A 22,066-nucleotide genomic window follows, 5' to 3' on the forward strand; every position below is an offset into this window, starting at 1 on the left:
GGACCGCGCTGAACCCGGAAGTACTGGAACAGGTTACTTCCGGGTTTTGGCGCTCGCGCAAAATGACATCACGTGCATGCGCAAAAGCAAGTCACACACATGCACAGACGCAGCGCTGCGGGTTGCAAACATGCCTCCCGCACGGATCACGTTTGCTGTATGACTGTACCACTTATTGGTAAGCTGTCCTGAGAATACATACATTGAAGGAAAAGGCTGGAGGTAAGTAACTGTAAATCATTAATTTTAAAATAATTCTTTGGTGAGCTGCAATCCAAATCCAAACACTAAAGAAAAGCACACACTTTATTAGTGCAATAGGTTGGCTGGGGTGGGAGGGGAGGAATCTTTGTAAGTTACTTTCAAGCTCACCCGGTCCGGCAATGGCCACTTTGAGGGAGTCCTCGTTCTTCCTGCGCAGCTCAGCTACCTCTTGCTGCAGCTGCTGCATTTTCTCTACCTCCAGGTCCTCAGTGGACTTGCCCTTGGATGAAATCCGTTTCCTGGAAAATAAAAAGACACAGATTCCTTTCAGAAAAGGGAGCAGTGTACAAGGCTGCAGCTGCCTGAAGGTCCTCAGCCTCAGGCCTACTACTTCTGACCCCTGCACAGCTTAGAAAGTTCCTTTAAATCAGAGGTGGGGAATCTGTGACCCTCCAGAGGTTGTTGGGATTCCAATTCCCATCAGCTGCAGCTGGTCTGGCCGATGGTCAGGAGTGAAGGGAGCCACAGCCCAGCAATACCTGGAGGGCCACCGATTCTCCCACACTGGCTTTTAAATTAACAGGAAGAGGCAAGATTCCAAGGGAATCACATTCTGTGCCCATCACAACACCTGATGCTTGGGCAAAATCACAACACAGATCAGAGCACTGTGGAATGCTATCCCAAGGGAGCTTCGACTGGCACCTTCATTATACACCTTTAGATGCCAGGCAAAAATAATGTTCCCCTTCAACCAGGCTTTGAACTGATTAACATCTTATACCTTTTAAATGTGTATTTTTATGATGTGAACCACCCAGATACCTATAGATGAAGGATGGTATACACATTTAATAAAGAAATAAAGTCCAAACATGAAGCCAACATTTTTGTACAGCTTTCCTTGCATCAATGAGGCCTGTGCAGGGCAAGTTCCTGGTGGATTTGGGCTCAGTTCAGACATCTCTTAAACACCCCAAGTTTGGGGTTGTATCCAATGAAGTCATCTGGTTACCACAACAGTTTCCACCTGTGCAACAGGACTTCCTCTCCTTGTGCCTGCCAAATCTGTTCCAGAAAGTTGGGTGAACCCATGGAACAGATGGGGGGGGCACAGGGAGAGGTTGTCCCATTGTACTGGAGGAAATTATTGCTGACAACTTTGTTGGATAAAACTTTCTTGGCACTTGAAGAGGGCTTGAAATAAGATGGCACCGTGACCACCAGCCAATTCAAACACCACAGCAAGCCACTCCTTTGTGCCTCTCCCCTTGCTCAACCCACCAGACCTACACTTACTGTTTCTTTACAGGTGGTGGCAGCTGTTCATTGGTGGCCAAGGCGGCACATCTCTTGGCATGCATTTTGGCAGCGCACTTGCGCTGAGCGCTCTTCTGCCGTTCCAAGAGCTGTTTTGACACCCTGCAGGGGAGGAAAAGGGAAAAGCCAGACGACTGTAAAGGAACGGGGTGGAATGAGATGAAGAGACACAGCCTCAAAGTTTACAAGTTTCAGCTACTGCAATAATATGGAGCCATTCCAAAACAAGAGGGAAAAAGAGGGGATTAGTAGGGCATTCAAAATAGGACTCTTGCATATTTTACATGGGATGAGCATCATGTGCTCTTGCACCTAGCACATAGTCTGCTTGGGGTACGGAGGCTGCAGCTGGAGGCAACAGAAGCAGTTATCCAGGAAATAGCTCCAGGTACTCCAATTTCCCCATGTTTGAAACATGCAATATTTTATCCATTTGGCTTTGGGCAAGTATTGTTTTATGCAGCGTTTTGAACATAGTGGCTGATAAGAGACTCATTTATGTAGAGCATCTGCTGAGAAATTGAAGCATCTTTCCACAAGAAGGCATCTAATCTGTCTTCCCTCCTCAACCACTGATCCAGATCCCCCCTCCCATGATGACTTTTGACAGTTACTGGGAGAAAATCTGGCTGGTGTCCCTCCTCAAGCTTTTAGTACTAGATCCTGGAAAGATGCACACCCACAAAAACACATTTGCTCATTTATGTTGATAATAATAATAATAATTTATTATTTATACCCCGCCCATCTGGCTGGGTTTCCCCAGCCACTCTGGGCGGCTTCCAAAAGAATATTAAAATACTATGATACATCAAACATTAAAAGCTTCCCTAAACAGGGCTGCCTTCAGATGTCTTCTAAAAGTCTGGTAGTTGTTGTTCTCTTTGACATCTGGTGGGAGGGCGTTCCACAGGGAGGGCGCCACTACCGAGAAGGCCCTCTGCCTGGTTCCCTGTAACTTGGCTTCTCGCAGTGAGGGAACCGCCAGAAGGCCCTCGGTGCTGGACCTCAGTGTCCGGGTAGAACGATGGAGGTGGAGACGCTCCTTCAGGTATACTGGACCGAGGCCGTTTAGGGCTTTAAAGGTCAGCACCAACACTTTGAATTGTGCTCGGAAACGTACTGGGAGCCAATGTAGGTCTTTCAAGACCGGTGTTATATGGTCTCGGCGGCTGTTCCCAGTCACCAGTCTGGCTGCTGCATTCTGGATTAGTTGTAGTTTCCGGGTCACCTTCAAAGGTAGCCCCACGTAGAGCGCATTGCAGTAGTCCAAGCGGGAGATAACCAGAGCATGCACCACTCTGGCGAGGCAGTCCGCGGGCAGATAGGGTCTCAACCTACGTACCAGATGGAGCTGGTACACAGCTGCCCTGGACACGGATTTAACCTGTGCCTCCATGGACAGCTGTGAGTCCAAAATGACTCCCAGGCTGCGCACCTGGTCCTTCAGGGGCACGGTTACCCCATTCAGGACCAGGGAATCCCCCACACCTGCCCGCCTCCTGTCCCCCAGAAACAGTACTTCTGTCTTGTCAGGATTCAACCTCAATCTGTTTGCCGCCATCCATCCTCCAACCGCCTCCAGACACTCACACAGGACCTTCACCGCCTTCACTGGTTCTGTTGAGACTATTTGTCATGTTCTCAAGGACAACCTGATTTCAGAATTAGATCACAACATACCATATTTTTCGCTCTATAAGACGCACTTCCCCCCTCCTAAAAAGTAAGGGGAAATGTGTGTGCATCTTATGGAGTGAATGCAGGCGGGAGGCTCTGCTCAGCGCTCCCTTTAAGGAGCCACATGGAGCGTGCGTGCAGCTCTTGGGGGCTTTTCCCGAGGAGGGAGAAGGGCTGCCCTGCAATCCTGCTGGCTGTCCTGGCTTCTGGCTTAGACACACGCAGCCTCTCCTGGGCAAGGGGAGCCTTCATCCCCTGCCCAGGAGAGGCTGAGCGGCTATCCCATAAGCCAGGACAGCAAGCGGGATTGCTGCGCAGTGATCCTGCTTGCTGTCCTGGCTTATGGGATTCAGATTTTTTTCTCTCCTTGTTTTCCTCTTCCAAAAACTAGGTGCGTCTTATGGTCTGGTGTGTCTTATAGAGCGAAAAATACGGTAATAGCCATGTTGGAGATTCTTGGCAGCCATGAGGACTAGAAACTTATTATTTTATGAATTCATTATACTGGCCTCTCTGAGAAGAAGCCCACTGAAGGGGCACTGTGGCAGGAAGGGTTGTGCATCAGCTTTATTCCCACATTCAGATCACTTTGCAGCTTCCCAGAACTGCAGACCCGGAAGTTAGCTTAAGAGCAACGAAAGGAGAAGGAGAGTCCTAGGCCAGCTGGAAAAGCTCAGCAGGCCATTTCTTGAGAAAACAGAGAGAAGCACTTGTGGGAGGATCAAGATGTTAGGCAACCATGGTCTACGTCAAAGCTTACAAGCTGTGTCAACACCAAGTCCCAGGGGAAAGGTGACCCACTTGGAGATTAGAATGCTTACCTTCCTGGGGCCCTTGCAGGGGCAGCTACCGTCTCATTTGATGTACTGCGCCACTGTGCCATGGATCCAACTACATTTGGTGGCACCCTGTTAGCCAGTCCCATCTCATTTTCATTGTGATTCTCAGCTAAGGCAAATAAGAAACACGAGCTATATATATTCCTCAAAATTTATATGCCCCTTCTTCCTCTCCAAGGGCTCAAAGCCAGCTAATAGCTTATACAACATTCACAAAAAGACCCCAATAACTATCCATAACAACCTTACAGTGCTCCCTCTGACACCCCCCAGGAAAAGCCTGCTACAGGATAGGATACTACCAACAGATGCACAGAGGCTTGAGCCTGTCATCGGCAAGTGAGGTTGTGAGGAAAGAGCTTTAAAAACTTCACAGCTTTGAACTATCAGCACAGAAGAAAAACAAATGAGCAGGAAATAGATCTTTTGCTAGCTTCAGCAGTAAACAGCTTGCTTGTGTATTTGAGGTTGTAGTTCATCTTTCCACTCTATATTTGGGACCCTGCGTTATCCTTCCACAGCTCCACAGCTTGATGCATCCAGCATGGGCAATAAAGCACCCTCAGAGGGATAACGTAAACCTTAGCTTAGCCCCACTGAGACCTGAATTAGGACTTGTGCTTTTTAATTTACTTAGAAGTTATCCCGAGTCAGTGGCAAGTTAAGGCGGTAGCCTTGTTTGTAGCTAGTATCAAATTATTCGGAATGGTGAAAAGCTGAGTGGACTGCGATGAATTCTGCTGGTTGACTGAGAGAACCCAAAGAGTGCTCACTAATGGTTCCTCAACATCCTGGAAAAAAGTGACACGTTGGGTACTGCACTCATAGGATTCTGTCCTGAGCCTGGCATTGTTCAACATCTTTATAAAGGACTTGGATGAAGGAATTGAGGGGACGCACATCAAATTTGCAGATGACACCAAACTGGGAAGGGTAGCTAATGCCGCAGAAAATTGAGTCCAGATTCAAGGCAGCCCTAACAGATTGGAGAACAGGGCCAAAACCAACAAAAGGAATTTCAATAGGGACAAGTGTAAGGTTCAACCCTTAGGCGGGAATAATCAGATGCACATTTGTGTGTCAGGCATTCAGGTCTTGACACTGCCAGAGAAAGCCAAGCCTCACATGAGCAAGTTCACAGGCCATCACTGGACTAGGTCCATATACCCTTCTATTACCATTGTAAGTTTACAAGAACTTGCTGTCCTGAGCTGAACAACTTACTGGATTTCACCATTGGAGAGACAATGGCACGTGGAATGTTAGCCCTTGATGCTGAGGATTTCTGCAGGATGCCGGCTGGCATGTCTGAACTTGGAGTTCTCAGATGACTGGCTGGCATATCTGAACTTGGAGTGCTCAGAAGACCAGCTCTGAGATCTGGAAGAACCAACAACCACCTGGTTAAATTCAATGTTCCTCCCAGTGCTGCTTGGTAGGCTAACTGCCATCTCCACTGCCAGCTGTGGCCCTTATGGCCCTTCCTCTCCCAGTCCGAGGGCCAGGCAAACACAGAGAAGACCTCAGGTCCCCTGCTCCTTTCCCACATTTGAGAGAGAAAAAGTGCCAGCTAGACTCAAGAGCAGTCGAGTATGCTAGTCCAGCTTTTGACAAGAGGATAGATTAATCTTCTCCCACCTTGACTCAAAATTCTCAAAGCTCAAAATCATCAGATGTAGTGTGGTAGAAGCTTGAGGCTACTGCTTCCCGCCCCCTTTCCTAAAGTTGGCTGAAAACATATCGCAGCACAACAAAAAACTTGGACGCTGCAGATCCCGTGTGCATTGTTAGAACATATTGCAGGTTCACAGCATTTCGGAAGTAAGTGTTCAAGGAAGCAACTGCAGATCTCTCAAGAGGTTTTTGGTATGTCACATCCTTCCACTACAGAGAGGAAGATGTGTGGAATCACAAAAGCCACATTCTAGACAGAAGATCACAACTGGATCTCTCTACATGTTTTTGTAAACATAAAACAAGTGAAGAGAAGTCATTTACTCTCCAAAGGGTCCCTGCAGGGCTAATTATAGCTTCTGAGGCAGGACAAACTTAGGCTGGGGAAAAACAGTTAAACACCCACCCACCTTGGCACCACTCTGAAAGCATTTGTAGATTCCTGTTTTTTGGAAAAAGCTCTTGCTCTTGCTCACATACAGATTAATAAAGATCAGATGATGATCTCCCAGATCACATGCGATCCTGAGAATCTCTTAGAGACACATTTCTAGTCTTCTCTTTATTCACATGAAAACTCCATCATCCTTAATACTGGTCTGCATCCTAGCACTTCCATCAAAAACATGAGGGCATGACAGTGTGGAAAGGTTTCCAAGATGAACTCAAGCAAGTCCCTGATTATGTCTATCTGTCCAAAAATCAGTGTGCCAATACTGGTAACTCTGTTTGGCTGACAGCACTGGCAATAATCTCTGTTCTCCAAAGCTTTGTATTAAATCACCTTAAAAGAATTCAGGAGGGCCAGGCAATTCGTTTTATTCTGATCTGCTTCCAACCAAGCAGAAGGACAAGAGTGGTGCATTTAAGGGCTCTTGGAATATTAAGCCATCCCAACTTGGGGTAGCCTACAGCATATTATATGTTGGCCTTTCCTCTCTCTTACGTTGCTTCTCTCAGCTCATATAGCCCCTAGCTGGCCCCTTTTCTCTTTCAGACAACCCTATGCATCTTTAACCATTGCCAAGTCCAACAAGGGTCTCCTCAGCAGTTGTGGGTTGCTTTGCCCAACACCTGCACGTGGAAGAAAGTTGTTGACAATATAGGCAGCCCTCTTCCATGCTCCTTTTGATACAACGGTGGCAGAGAGAGTTGAGGGTTGGTTTTCTAGTGCTGTTTCATCACTTCCTGTACAATGAGTATAAGATGTCTGCAGCCCTCCAGATGTTGTTGGACTACAGCTCCCGCCATCCTTGACCTCTGGGCCATGCAGTCTGTGGATGATGGGGGTTGGAGTCTTACAGCATCCTATACTGGCTGTACACCACAGTTTATGCTAACAAACACCTCCTCAAGCCTGTGAAATCCCCTAGCCAAAAAAGTGACAACCCCCTGCTCACCAGGACCAGTTTTTCATCCCAACTTGGCAGAATATGCAGATACTCACCAAACCAGGCATCAATGCCAGTTGTTTCACCATCTTTAATGTTCTTAAAGTCAATGTATTCATTGGGGACATCAAAGGAATACCGTTCCTCAGACATTTTGCTGGAGCAAAGCCTTTTTCCAGCAATCTTGGAGCAAACCCCTGAGAATCAAGAAATATACAGCACTATTAGCATGGCGAGTAACTTACAAATGCTATCTTTTTCAGCCTCTCAAAGCTATGGATGGTCAGTCTATTTCTGCTTTTATAGATTGAAAGCTACAGTCACAAGCCACCCATGTTTAAATCTAACCAATGACCCAAGGTTGAACTGGGACTGCAACCTTGCAACCATCCCAGGTCTAGGTAGAATGACTATCAGCTAGAGGACACTACAACCCAAAGCAATGCAAGATAGAAGACCAAGAAAGAAGGTTAAGCCTCAAAGTACTTCAACACTGCGCAACAAGGAATTCATCACTTTAGAGAAGAAACACAGGTGCTCACCCTGACCTTCAGCCAGCATTTAAAATTCACCAGGCACATTTTGGCACCACACTATTGGCCACTTAAGACCAAGTGAAGATGCCCAGGTGCCAAGATGGCACCTGACATCTCTACCATCTGGTGGTGAATGCTTGGGGAGCCTGTAGAATTCTATCCATGATATTTTATCTGCACAATCAGAACAAACTTCAGGAACCCAAGTGTTGTATTGAAAAATATGACTTTCAAGCCATCTGGCCCCAAAATGGCAACTATTGACATTCTGTTTTGGCGCCTGTAACCCTGGTTTAAGGAGCTATTTGTGCCTTCAGCAAGCCACTTTCCGCAAAACCTGTTTCTACAGACTTAAAAGAATCAGCCTGGCCTCACAATTGACCCCAGCATGGTTGCTTCTGGCCTCACACCCAACTTTGCAGCATTTTGAGGGCCTTCCCAAAGCTTAATTGATTGCAATTAATAAGATCACCCAGAGAATGATCCTGCAGGAAGAGACCCAGCCTGAGTTAGAAGGAGCAAAGGGGATTATAGGTGTCAGCGGAGACAGAATCAAGGAGCCAAGAAAAGGACAGGATTTTCTAGCCTAGGAACTTGAGATGTTTTTCAGACCACACCTGGTGCAAAGCAAGCTAAGAAAGGGGCCCTGAAACTCAAGTTACTCAGATTGCTCCATAGTTCTGGCCTTGCTGCAGATAGGCTGATTTAATGGGTTAATGTTGCGCTTGTGCAGAGCACCCTTTCTACAACTACAAGGGCAACTTCCATGTTAAGGGGCAGGGCTTCCTAGAATCATAAACCTGGCGCATATTTTTATGCAGCATCCTAGGTTTGAGAACATGCATTAACATATCCAGTACATCCATCTGTGCCATGTTGCCCCACCTTATTAGCAACCTTCCACAAAAGCAACTGGCTTTTGCTAAGCCAAACGGCTTCAAGTTTATCCAAAGGAAGACTTTGCATGCATGGCCTCTTCAGTCAGCTGAGGCCTAGGGCAGGATTACTGCTGGTTTATGTGCTTTTAGAAAAGCTGGCTACACTCACATGCGGGAAGGGTGCCCAGATATAAATTACAGCACCATTAGCAGGTGCCACCCTAATTTATAACCCTTGGCCTTCCCTTGCCAAGGCATGGAAAGCTGCCACATTGAAATGTAGACAAGAGGTCTCCAAGCATGGACCAGCTGAGAGACAGGGCAGAAAGGGTCCTGCAACAAGACTAAGGTGGTCTCCAAGATTAGGGAAAAGTTGGTACAATAGATCAAAATGCCCCAGAGCAGGAATGGATGGAGGGAAGAAAGTGACAGCCCCAAAGGAGAGTTGAGAGAGCTCCAAAGCCTGGCTGGAATTAGATCCCTTCTTAGCCCCCTTAATCAGGATCAAGTTTCTGTCAACACTAACAACTTAAAAAAAATATTGAAGTGCGTCATTGACGTTCTTTTCGCCCACACGACCCAACAAGTTGAGCTGCCAAGCAGGAGGAGCAGGAATCACATTTCAGAAATGGTTGGCTCCAAAGCTAGCCCACTGCTCCCTCAGCCCCTCATTCTGCAAGAGAGTGACAACGGCCATTTCATTAGCAGGAGCTGGGGAAGCAGCTGGAGCCAGAGAAACACATTCACAGGGGAGCTGTGGTGTGCTTGAGGCCCTTGTAGGGAATCCCCCTCTGGAAGGGTCCGATTTCCAGGGCATTTCCAGAGCAGGAGGGAAAGGTAGGTCGACCATGCGAGGCAGCATTAAGCAATGGTCTGGCCACTGGAGGAAGCCATAAGCTCAACCTCCTCAGATATCAGCTGTGGGCTGCAATTTGGGTTGTACTACAGCCACCAATTTGGACCACACTATTGAGAAGTGAGCCTTTTACCTTTCAGCTTTGCACAGTGGCTAAGGCAAAGCGAATTATAATCTGCAGGACAAAAAAATTCCAATACACAATTCCCCCAAAAGCGCATACTGCTGTTTTCAGCTCAAGCCATCCATCCAAACTGGAAGCAATGGTGCATTCTCATCTCTATTAAGATCTGCTGCCAGAAGATTGTCAAAGATTGCATTGAGTAGAAATACCTCCACCCTCATATAAGGAAACAAGGAAAAATACAGATCTTGCAGGGAACATGTGCCTTGTTTTCTTTAACAGTCCATAACCTTCCAAATAGATCTGCTAGCATTAGACATCAATACACAAGCATTCTTATTAAAAAGCTGATGGACCTGGACCTTTTCCCTACCATCTGCGATTGGATTAAAGACTTTCTAAGGGATCACACACATTCGTGAGGATTGGGCCTGTTACATCTACCTCTTGAAGCTCAGCACTGGCACCCCACAGGGATGCGTGCTGAATCCCTACCTGTAATTGTATACATATGACTGCATTTCATCTGATCCATCCACTGCAATTATTAAGTTTGCAGATGATACCACCATAATGGGTCTAAATACAGGTGGAGATGAATCAGCATATAGGGAGGAGGTTCAAAAAGTCTCCACATGGTGCCTAGAGAACAACTTGAACCTAAATATCAGCAAGACAAAGGAGATGGTGTTGGACTTTCGGAGGAAGAGAGAGGAACTAGCCCCGTTGTATATCAGGTGTGTGCGTGTGGAGAGTCTCTTCCTTTAAATTCCTGGGAGTTTACCTTAGTGAAGACCTCACTTGGAAAATCAATACAACCCAGGTGGTTTAGGAAGGCCCAACAGAGACTCCATTTCCTCAGGGTCTTGTGAAAGAACAATGTCAAACAAAAATTGATGATCTGCTTCTACCGGGCCACAATAGAAAATGTCCTTTAATACTGTATAACAGTGTGGTACGCTGGTCTGACAGTCATGGACAGGAAGTCCCTACAGAGGGTGGCGAATACAGCACATGACATCATGGGCTGTCCTCGGAGTTCGCTAGATGACATCGCGGGAGACCGCTGCCTCAGAAGAGCGAGGTAAATTCTTAGGGATGACTCACACCTGGCCAGCACTTCTTTAATCTCCTACCTTTGGGCAGGAGATACAGAAGTATAGTCAGCCGCACCAACAGGTTAAATAACAGTTTTTATCCGTAGGCTGCTGAATGGAAAAAAAATAGTGGTGTAATTGACTTCTGACAAGCACACAGAGCGCAAACTAGACTGAGTGTATGGGGGGGGGCTCATTTAATTTCATTGCACACAGGTGGTGTAGTGACAATAAAGGTTTATTATTTATTTATTATTGTAATAAGAGGCCTCTGAGAACCAACCCTTCCTATTTTAGAAGAAGCCTCACTGGAACACAGGAAGCTGTCTTATTCCATGTTACACCATTGGTCCAGTGACTGCCATCAACTCTCCAGGGCTTCAGGCTGAGGAATTTCCAAGCCCCACCTAGGAATATCTGAGATTAATCTGGGGCCTTCTGCATGGAAAGCATGTGCACAGGTTAGAAAGCAAGTAGCCATTTAGATGCCTGAACAGCAACAAAACCGAGGAGCAGCTCTACTGGACTAAATGTTTCTAGAAATCACACAAGTAGGGCACTAAACCAACTGCTCCCACCCGATTATCCTCTCCTAAGTACACAGGATTCAGATGCTTTTGCACATCTGCTGTTCATTGCATTAGGGCTTGTGAGGAAGAACATTCTGGGAGATGGTGCCTCCCACAGCCAATTTACCAGATAAGCCTGCCTCTCTGCCACCTCACACCATTACTTGGTTGGTACAGGGGTACTCAATAGGCTTTACTAGTGAAGTTCAGCAAGGCTATGGATTGCAGGCTTTTTTTAGCACTTATCTCAACTCTTTCATCACAGGGCAGGGCTGTGTCACTTTCTGCACCTCTGCAGAAAAGGTCACCCAGCAGCATGGAGGGCATAGCATGCCTTTTTCCAGCTAGGAACCACAACAGCCACACTTAATCACATCCAACCTTGGGCATAATCTATCCTTCACTGATACTGCACAGCTTCGGCCTTTTCATCAGAGGAGTAAGAATAATCCCTGCTAGACAAGTAGAGGCTGTGAAGCCACAGAGAAATATGAATTACACCCAAGGTTAGAAGCCATTACATTCTGCCCACTCCTCCACCGCCACCACCCAATCATGCAGATCTTTTTGCTTTCAAGCCCAGGCACTTCCAAGAAACTACTGTGCAAGACCAGGCTGGAGGACATGAGCAACTCATGCTACAAACAGAACAAGCTGGCACAGGTGCTGTGCTGACCACTTGCCCCATTGACCATATCCCCAGCTAACTTGCAGGCCTCTTGTGCCCAAGGGCCCACATTCCTTCACTGCAGAAACACTTACAGATGTTCAAGGCTTCCATTACACTAAGGAAATCCCAGGACAAATCAAGGTTTCAGGCAGAGCAGCGGAAGTATTTTAGGGTCTCAGCATCATCAAAGGATGACTGCCTGGTAAGTCCCACCCCAAACTTACTCATGTAAGTAAGGTTGCTCATGCCATAGGTACCTATTTCCTTACAGCACAGTCCTCATGTTAGAAAGCTAATTCCCAGGTACCCAGGAGGGGCGGGTAATGTCTTTACTAGTAAGTATGCCATTTGTAAATGCATTTTTGTTTTTATGCTTTCAACTCCACACATGCAAGACACACAGAAATTCTGTTCAGCACTTAGGAGAATGACAATTTGGGGGCAGGGGGAGGAGAAACAAAAGGTTTTTGGAGTTTTAACTTCTATGCACTGCCCATTTAAACTGGACCTTATATGTCAAACACACAAAATGCATCAGGAATCTCAGCACATGGAATGGTAATGTTTGTTATATTAATAGGGCACAGGTTCTGCAGTTTCTATTCAGGTCACTTCAAATCTGCCCATAAATGGAAACTGCAATGCTGAGCCCTCATTATCTTTTTCTCCCCCCCCCCCCCAATATCTGCCTTCAGCTAGCAAAAAATAAGTTGAAAATAGAAGCCAATGACCCCATGATAACAAAGAAAGGTGACTGTATTATTTGGGATCAGGAACAATATGAAAAATCAACATTCTAATGTGGAAGCAGGAAATGTGTCAAGCAGCAGCTCAAAGTGAACAACCCAATTTTATTATTCTATGATGCAATTAGCATCTTCTCTCAGAATGAGCCCATTTCTAATGTTTCTATGTTGTGAAGAAAAAAACTTGTTATTCTCTTCCCCCACAAGTATTTTTTCCCAACTATCCTTCACCATTTCTGGTGGAATTTGCGGATGCAGACCATGTACCCTGCTGGTACCAGTGTCAGAGCTGTTCCAACTGTTTCTGGGTGCTCTGCAAGGTCACAACCTGACTCAGCTCCTGGTACAGAGCTCTGGGGCCTAACAAACATGTGGGAGGCCCTGCACTTTAAGGCCAAGATGCAAACCGTAATGTGCCAGCCAGGAAGTCTTGGTGGATCTGCAATGTTATCCCCATGCTAATTCTGCTTATCCATCATGCTTGATGTTGCAACAGACTCATTTGTGGAACAGGGAGAGTCAAGTGAGAGAGATAAAAGCTGTGCCAGTATTTCCCAGACTTCTTATGCCCCTCCACCCCAGCTAGAGATCCGTGTCTCCCTTCCCAGCAACCCAAAAATAAATGCCCCTGACATCGTATGCCCTGTAATTCAGGCCCCACAAGCTCTAGGCGACATCAAGATGGGACAAGTTAAAAATAGGTGTTAAAGGGACAGCAGGGGATTTGGGGCTGATGTGTTAGACTTGGTGCAAAGGGGAACCAGAAAGCCTCTTAAGACACCCAAAATCTCCTGCTTAATGCCAGGCCAGCTTTTGCCTAGGTGCCCTAAGTTTAGATTTGTCATAGTGCCTGAGAAAGGAAGGCATGGGGCGGGGGGAATTGCTAGAACAATGAAATCCCCCCAACCAACACCCTGGAGCTGGAAATTGGGCTGGTTATTTTGAGACCTAACATTCCTTCCAGTTGTGTGCTCTTATTTTCTTCCCATTATGTGAAATGGCTAGAACCAAGTTTTTAATTGGATGCATATTATTTAGTGATCAAAAAGCTCTCCATTTTTAACTTGTTCTCCACTCTAAAAGCTAACAGTTAGGGCAGGCTATAATACCTAAATTATATCACCACAACACAAAACCAGGAGAGTGTAACACAGAGCAAGTACACAGGCCTTACTCTGCAACAGAGCAAAAAAGTACACTGGAAAGAGCAAGAATTGTAAGTATTCTAAAACCTCCTGGCAATCGGCCTTGAATGTTCTGTTAATATGCATCATGCACCAGAGCAGTGGTGGCATTCCAAAAATTTGTATCTACTCACTGCTTTGGCGCTGTTGTACAGGGAACTTAATGATTAATCATCCATTTATCTGCCTGGTGTTTCTCTCAAACAGAAAGCAACTAAACCATCACTGTCTCTATCAGAACCATTGGAAATAAAGAACTTGCAGAATACCTCACCTCATCTAAAGCAAACTTGCCTTCTGAATGCAAGAACAGCTCTGCTAGCAGATGAAAGGGTCATCTATCTAGTGTCAAAATCACTAGTATCCGTTTCAGTCAACCAGATTCCTCTAAAAAGCCCAGAATGCCACTTGTCTCAACACTTGGCTTTGCAGCTATCACTTTTCCCCATCCTGCTGGGTGAGTGGGTTAAAAGAGAGAGGAACCCATATAAACCTGTCTAGATGTTATGATCTGGAGGGGAGGTCCTGCTGGAAGCTTTGCTGCCTTATGAAGCTATGAGCAGGAGTGTGTGAGGGGGCCTTCTTTGTGTTGGCCCCTATGTATGGGTCATACATGACAACACCAGATCAAGACAAAGATGAGATCAGAATATGCATCCTGTTTAACAGCTACTTATACTGAGCTGTATGTAAATAATACTTGGACCACATGATGAAGGATGGGTGGAACATAGTGTTGTATCCCACCCCCAATCTGCAAGTAAAAATAGCTCAAAAACCGTTTTGTTGGTGGGTTTTTTTGCGATTTTGCCAAAAAAGCTGAGCAACTTTGTATATATTTTAAAAAGCTGAACTTTTGCGTCTGGATTTTCAGTTTTTGAAATATGGCAGCCTTACATAATGTCTCTCATCAAATACAACTGATCTGTAGAATAGGCTCTACAACCTGAAAAAGGAGAGAATGCCCATATTTTTGTAACCTAAAAGAAACTATTTAATAAAAATTATTTAAAAACAAAACAAAACAACCCACCCTTTGGCCTCTTGTCTTTTTAATGTATTTTTAATCTTTTTAAATCTTTTGTTGGAAGACCCCAGAGTGGTTGGGGAAACCCAGCCAGATGGGTGGGGTATGCATGCATGTAGGTATAAATATAATATTATAATAATAATAATAATAATAATAATAATAATAACAACAACAATATTGTCTTTGGCGGTTGAGGGAGGGAGGAGGCCCTGAGCCACTCCCCAGGCTATAGGGCCCATTTCCACCCCCAGAATCCCCACAATAGGAAGCTGCCCAAGGGGGGACTCAGACTCGCGAGCTCGAACGGGCCTCCCCCGACTGGAAAAGGCTCTCCGGGGCTTGGGACGTGGCGCCCTCTTCCACCGGGAAGCCCAGCGGGGGGAGACGGCAGGTAAGCGACCCGCCGAGGCCAATTCTTCCTAGGGCCGCCCGGCTGCTTCGAGGGCCTCGACCCGCCCTTGGGCCCTTAGGCAGGGGGAAGGGCGGGAAACAAAGGCGGGGGGGGGGAACCAAACCGACAGACCCAGGAAACTAACGGAGGGGTTGGGGTTGGGCTTCTCCTCAGGACCCTGAAATTCGGACCCCGCACCTGCAGAACCCGCGGAACTACCTGCGGTTTTTACCTCAGGTGAGCGGGATGCCCGCCCCCCCCCCGCCGCGGACCGCAGGGAAAGCAGTCGCTCTCCCGAATCTTTTTTTCTCCTTCCGTCTCTTTCCTCTCGCCACTCCCGGTTCTCGCCTTCCGTACCTCGGAGCCGCCGGGGCCTCGTCTCGCCGTCGCCTCAGCTCCCTCCGCCGTTGCCGCCGTTTAAATATTTCAAACTTCGGCCTCCCTTCCGAACTGGCCAATCGCCGCCCGTCCCAAGGTCCCCATGGCGCGCTGATTGGGGCAGAGGGTGGAACTGACGGGCGGGAGGGCGGGGAGAAGGGGAAAAAAAACAACGTCCCGGATCGCGTTGGGAAGCGGGTGCCCCGCCCCTCTCGCCGGCCTCCTCGAGGGCACGCTCGCCCCATCTTCCTTCGCGGCTCCAGGCCGCGCAGCCTCCTGGGAAACGTAGTCCGAGAAGAGGGGCCTGGATTAAAGGCAAGCCGAGGAGGAGCGCGCCGAATGAACTACGAGTCCCAGCAAGGGTAGCGCGGGGGGGGGGGGAGAAATAAAATGAAAACGCGCCTCCGTTAGTTTTAAGTGCTTGGTCCTGAGGGTGAATTAGATGGAGGGGGCTAGTCCTCAAGAATTTCAAAAAGAGGCCTGAAGGATTGGGGTGCCCCCCCCAGATGTTTTTGACCCCCAGCCAGCCCCCAAAATTGGCAGTTGCATCCTGTTTCCTTGCAGTAGCCAATCAGGTGCCCAGAAAGAAAGCTTGCTCTTTGGCCCCCAAGCACATGGCAGATGCAGGTAGACTGCCTCTGAACATGCAGGCTCCATTCTTTGTTGTTGTTTAGTCGTGTCCGACTCTTCGTGACTCCCTGGACCAGAGCACGCCAGGCACTCCTGTCTTCCACTGCCTCCCGCAGTTTCGCCAGACTCATGTTTGTAGTTTCGAGAACACTGTCCCACCATCTCGTCCTCTGTCGTCCCCTTCTCCTTGTGCCCTCCATCTTTCCCAACATCAGGGTCTTTTCCAGGGAGTCTTCTCTTCTCATGAGGTGGCCAAAGTCTTGGAGCCTCAACTTCAGGATCTGTCCTTCCAGTGAGCACTCAGGGCTGATTTCCTTAAGAATGGGGAGGATTGATCTTCTTGCAGTCCATGGGACTCTCAAGAGTCTCCTCCAGCACCATTATTCAAAAGCATCCATTCTTCGGCGATCACCCTTCTTTATGGTCCAGCTCTCACTTCCATACATCACTACTGGGAAAACCATAGCTTTAACTACAGTGGTACCTCAGGTTACATACGCTTCAGGTTACAGACTCCGCTAACCCAGAAATAGTGCTTCAGGTTAAGAACTTTGCCTCAGGATGAGAACAGAAATCGTGCAGCAGCGGTGCAGCAGCAGCGGGAGGCTCCATTAGCTAAAGTGGTGCTTCAGGTTAAGAACAGTTTCAGGTTAAGAACAGACCTCCAGAACGAATTAAGTACTTAACCCGAGGTACCACTGTATACGGACTTTTGTCAGCAAGGTGATGTCTCTGCTTTTTAATATCTGTCTAGGTTTGTCATCGCTTTTCTCCCAAGAAGCAGGTGTCTTTTAATTTATTAACTCTACTAAGAATATAAGAAGAAAGATGAATTAGCTGGTGCTCTCAGGTTAAGTGCCTGGGAGCATTTAAATTGCCTTAAGCTGCTCTCATCTCCCAGTTTTTGCACTCCTCCATAACTTACCCGCTCATCTCCAGCCCACATTCCAGCCCTGTTTCGTAATGGTTGCCAGGAGCAACACGTATTCTCCTGATCCCACTATCTTTTTTCCTGCCCAGATGAACCATCCTATTGCACCTGCTACAGAGATTGAATAAATAATAACAGCACCATCATGGTCCCTCACCAGCCAGGGTTTCTGTATAGTTAAAGCTATGGTTTTCCCAGTAGTGATGTATGGAAGTGAGAGCTGGACCATTAAAAAGGCTGATCGCCGAAGAATTGATGCTTTTGAACTGTGGTGCTGGAGGAGACTATTAAGAGACCCATGGACTGCAAAAAGATCAAACCTCTCCATTCTTAAGGAAATCAGCCTTGAGTGCTCACCGGAAGGACAGATCCTGAAGCTGAGGCTCCAAGACTTTGGCCACCTCAGGAGAAGAGAAGACTCCCTGGAAAAGACCCTGATGTTGGGAAAGATGGAGGGCACAAGGAGAAGGGGACGACAGAGGGCGAGATGGTTGGACAGTGTTATTGAAGCTACCAATATGAATTTGACGAAACTCCGGGAGGCAGTGGAAGACAGGAGTGCCTGGCGTGCTCTGGTCCATGGGGTCATGAAGAGTCTGATATGATTAAATAACAACAACAAGGTGATTCAATGTTACATCTAGCTAAATGTGATGTATCAACATCTTTGGAACATCATCAAAGCACAAATGTCCTGGCATGTCCACTTAAGACTATTCTGTGGCAACCAACAATTTTATCATATACAGTGGTACCTCGGGTTAAGGACTTAATTTGTTCCAGAGGTCCGTACTTAACCTGAAACTGTTCTTAACCTGAAGCATCACTTTAGCTAGTGCGGCCTCCTCCTGCTGCCACACCGCTGGAGCACGATTTCTGTTCTCATCCTGAAGCAAAGTTCTTAACCTGAAGCACTATTTCTGGGTTAGTGGAGTCTGTAACCTGAAGCGTATGTAACCTGAAGCGAATGTAACCCGAGGTACCACTGTACTGTAACCTTGTATGGAATCCTTCAGGTATAGGATAGGTTATTAGGAAGACATTTGCTGAGCCTATCAGGATTGCTAAGAACATATGAAGCCATAACGTAAGAAGGCAGTTTATAGAATCTATTTTATATAATATATAAAAGAAGGTAGCCAAACATTTCTGTTGTTTCTCGTGTGTTAAAAGTAATAATTAGAGCTTAACTCAACAAGCTCCAAGGATGTGTGGCGTGTGGATGGTTTTTTCTTACAGGCAGCCCATAGTGGATGAGGCTAAGAGGGACTGTTTTCCAAGGTCAACAAAGGCTAAAGAGGGCTGGACAGCTGGCCAGTAAGACTGAAGTGTGAAGAGATGCAAACAGTCCAGACTTCTTAACATGATGAAGACATTTTGTTGTACCAAAGAGGCCCAAGGCATGTGTGAAGAATTTGTGCAGTTACAGAGGTGTTCCTCTCATCTTCCTGCATGGGAAAGGCAAGCCCTCACCCCAACTGACTCTTATCAACAGTTGTATCCAGGCTGCCTGGCTGTGGAACAGAGAAACATGTTTATCTGTGTTTATCAAAGACAGACTTTATTACCTCCATTAGAGAAGGGCAGCCTAGCTGTGCAAACATTGTAGGAAATAAAAATGTGAAACCTCCCATCATTGTGTGGTGTTTGCACTTGATCAAGATAATCTCATTCCACATGGTAGAGGCTAGTTGTTTCTGTTATAGGAATTCTAAGGTCTTATATATATAAAATAAATGTTAATAAATGTACAAGGCAAACACATACATAAATATATAAACCACACATCTGAAATAGTACAGGAGAGCAATCCTGAAGCCATTTTGACTCTCCCAAATTGACCTCAAATATTTTCTCTGCAAGGAGGAAGGAAATGGGGAAAGCTTTCCAATTTTCTTTGGACTTTAGGGGCTTACACCTCCCTTTTCAAATACAGCCTGACAAGTGTCTGTTAAGCTGGGCACACTCTCAATATGCGTAAGAGGTTCAGGAACTAAGTATTGACCATCTCCAAGGAATGGCCAGGCTACCCAGAAAAGGCACTCAGATGAGGCATTATCAGATATCCTGGCAGACAGGAGAGAAGCAACACACTCAAATTTCTGCTGGGGACCACCTCTTTCTGTGATGTATGTATGATGTTTTGAGGGGTGGTCTTGAGCTACAGGGTTTCAAAAGTCTATATAAGAGCTTGCACACCAATGTTCTGGGTTCCTCTCCTCCCTCCCTCCCTGTTGCAACAGTTCAATAAAGATCAGGCTTATGAGCTGCTTTGCTTCTCAATATTCTCTGGTTGGCCTCTGTTCTTTTCTCCTATGGATTGAGAACCTACATAAGGACTCTATACGGGCTCTTAGATACCCCATAAGGGAAAGGGAGCAGTGGTCTTCTTATGGCATTTCCAAACAGGTTTCCTTGGCCCAAGCTCAGTTTTGTAAAGCAGGGGCCACGGATTAGATGAGGAGCTTGTGGGAAAGAAACCAGAGATGGTATTTAAGGAGGATCACCCTCTAACCAGAGTAACAGCAACAAGAGAGGGGAGTGATGTGGGGAAGTGTGCTGCATAAATTCAAGGTGTCAAAAATGAGATAATGTGAGGTCACAGAAGAGGAGATTACAGTAGCCAAGACCAGAAAGGAACAAGACATGAGCACAAAGGGAGAATGGCAGGCGGATTTGATGGAATATGCAGAAATGGCGAAACTGACGGGGAAGATCAGAAACCAAGAAGATCAAGTATATGTTAGAGATTGGAGTAAATTTGTAGTTTACTTTAAAAACCACTGCAAACAGTTAAAATCATTGGCAGCGTTGTAATGACATTTGTGATATGAAATTGGTTATGATAATTAGTGATATACAATAGTTGGATAAAGTAAAAGATGCAGAAAACTTAAAATTTTAATTTAAGAACCCATGGGAGGGAGGGAAGGAAGTCCGAAGTTTCAGCGAACCTGATATTTTAATGGTTGAATTGGTTGGAGATAAAATGTGTAAAAATGTGAAAATTTAGTAAAAAATCTGTTTTTTAAAAAAGGAGCAGGACATGAGCCGGGGAGGAAGCGTTGTGCTTGTGTAACACTGAAAAGAGTGTGACTTGTTGCCAGATTGGATCCTGGCAAAAAAAGCAAAGAGAGAAGTCAGGATTAGCATTTTCCCTCTTTTCACAAACTAGTTCACTTGTCATCTCCGAAAACACCTAAAGATACCTGGTAGGTAAAGGGACCCCTGACCATTAGGTCCAGTCGTGGCCGACGCTGGGGTTGCGGCACTTATCTCGCTTTATTGGCCAAGTGAGTTGGCGTACAGCTTCCGGGTCATGTGGCCAGCATGACTAAGCCACTTCTGGCAAACCAGAGCAGCACACGGAAATGCCGTTTACCTTCCTGCCAGAGCGGTACCTATTTATCTACTTGCACTTTGACGTGCTTTTGAACTGCTAGGTTGGCAGGAGCAGGGACCGAGCAACGGGAGCTCACCCCGTCGCAGAGATTCGAACCGCCGACCTTCTGATCGGCAAGTCCTAGGCTCTGTGGTTTAACCCACAGCGCCACCCTGTAGCAGAGTGCTTATTCAAATGGCATTGAAATGGGGGGCTTTCAAAATCTTTGAAATTGTGCAGAATATTCCCCCTCCCCCAGAGGCTATATTCTCTACCATCAGAGATATCAGAAGCTCTTCTTCATACAGAATCTGGGTGGCCAGTGAGACTTACTTCTGAATGATCCACAGAATCAGAATCCTCTATGCAGACCAACAGCTGGACCAAATGTCCTGGAACTATTCTATCTCAAGGCTGGCACATTTGACGGACCCAGTCCTGGAACCACTCAGGTGAATAAAGGGGCCTTGGATCCAAAGATTCCAAAGCTACCTGTGACCTGCTCTGAAGCAGGCCTTTTGAGGGCCTATTGCTTGTGAAAACACAGAAGGTTGAAGATTTACACGCACAGATTTTCTCTCCATCAGTAGAGGGCCTCTCCTGTCTCCAGGTCTGTATATTAGGATTGAACTCCAAATCAGTGGGCTTATGATTTGAGATAGATGGATGCAAACCTATCCAGTTACTTGGGAGTAAGTCCCAAGTAATTCAAAGAGTGTGACTGCTGAATAAACTGCAAAGAGATTGGGCTGCATGTTAATATATTCTCCTACAACTGCAACTGCATCAGTATTTCTGTTGCTTTTGATGGTGAGAAAACTTTCTGCTTGTTTTCTTCTATTCTAGCAGAGCTACCTTAATTGTTTTAAAATTACTGATTACAGCTAGGTGGTAGCTTTTTTTTGTTTTCGCTTTGTTTTGCTTTTTGCAAACAGCTAAATAAGATGGTGTGAGTTTTGAGATTCCCAAGTGGGGAAATCACTGAAGCATTCAAGTCCTGCTTCCCAACTTCTCGTTGGGACATCTGGTTGCCCACTCTGAGACAGGAAAGCTTGGCTAGATAGGCCTTTGGCTCTTACACTACTACGTAAGATCTTGTTGTTGTTTGGTCATTTAGTCATGTCCAACTCTTCGTGACCCCCTGGACCAGAGCACGCCAGGCACTCCTGTCTTCCACTGCCTCCCGCAGTTTGGTCAAACTCACGCTGGTAGCTTCGAGAACACTGTCCAACCATCTCATCCTCCATCGTCCCCTTCTCCTTGTGCCCTCCATCTTTCCCAGCATCAGGGTCTTTTCCAGGGAGTCTTCTCTTCTCATGAGGTGGCCAAAGTACTGGAGTCTCAGCTTCACGATCTGTCCTTCCAGTGAGCACTCAGGGCTGATTTCCTTCAGAATGGAGAGGTTTGATCTTCTTGCAGTCCATGGGACTCTCAAGAGTCTCCTCCAGCACCAGAATTCAAAAGCATCAATTCTTCGGTAATCAGCCTTCTTTATGGTCCAGCTCTCACTTCCATACATCACTACTGGGAAAACCATAGCTTTTACTATACGGATC

At 46.4% G+C, this 22,066-nt stretch overlaps 1 protein-coding gene and 1 long non-coding RNA gene across 5 annotated transcripts in view; one reads left to right on the top strand and one right to left on the bottom strand.

The window, feature by feature from the left end:
• TPX2 (TPX2 microtubule nucleation factor) overlaps positions 1-15,687 on the bottom strand; it is a 30,018-nt gene extending 14,331 nt beyond the window's left edge. For 2 of the 4 annotated variants that reach the window (XM_081011172.1, XM_081011169.1), the window contains exons 1-6: positions 15,547-15,687; positions 7,165-7,305; positions 5,268-5,423; positions 4,026-4,152; positions 1,504-1,626; positions 373-503 (exon numbers count right to left, since the gene is read on the bottom strand). In XM_081011172.1, coding sequence (XP_080867298.1) covers positions 373-503; positions 1,504-1,626; positions 4,026-4,152; positions 5,268-5,423; positions 7,165-7,261 — 634 coding nt within the window. In that variant the 5' untranslated portion in view covers positions 7,262-7,305; positions 15,547-15,687. Of the gene's footprint in view, positions 1-372; positions 504-1,503; positions 1,627-4,025; positions 4,153-5,267; positions 5,424-7,164; positions 7,330-15,421 lie in introns of all 4 variants that reach the window. The other 2 variants (XM_081011170.1, XM_081011171.1) reach the window with 2 other exon arrangements.
• Positions 15,353-18,759, top strand: LOC308480332. The gene is made up of 2 exons (XR_013988050.1): positions 15,353-15,426; positions 18,368-18,759. It is a non-coding gene; the product is annotated as an uncharacterized lncRNA (long non-coding RNA).
• Positions 18,760-22,066: the final 3,307 nt, after the last annotated feature.

Source organism: Podarcis pityusensis, assembly GCF_964106645.2.
Source record: "Podarcis pityusensis genome assembly, chromosome: 6".
NCBI classification, from domain to species: Eukaryota; Metazoa; Chordata; class Lepidosauria; order Squamata; family Lacertidae; genus Podarcis; species Podarcis pityusensis.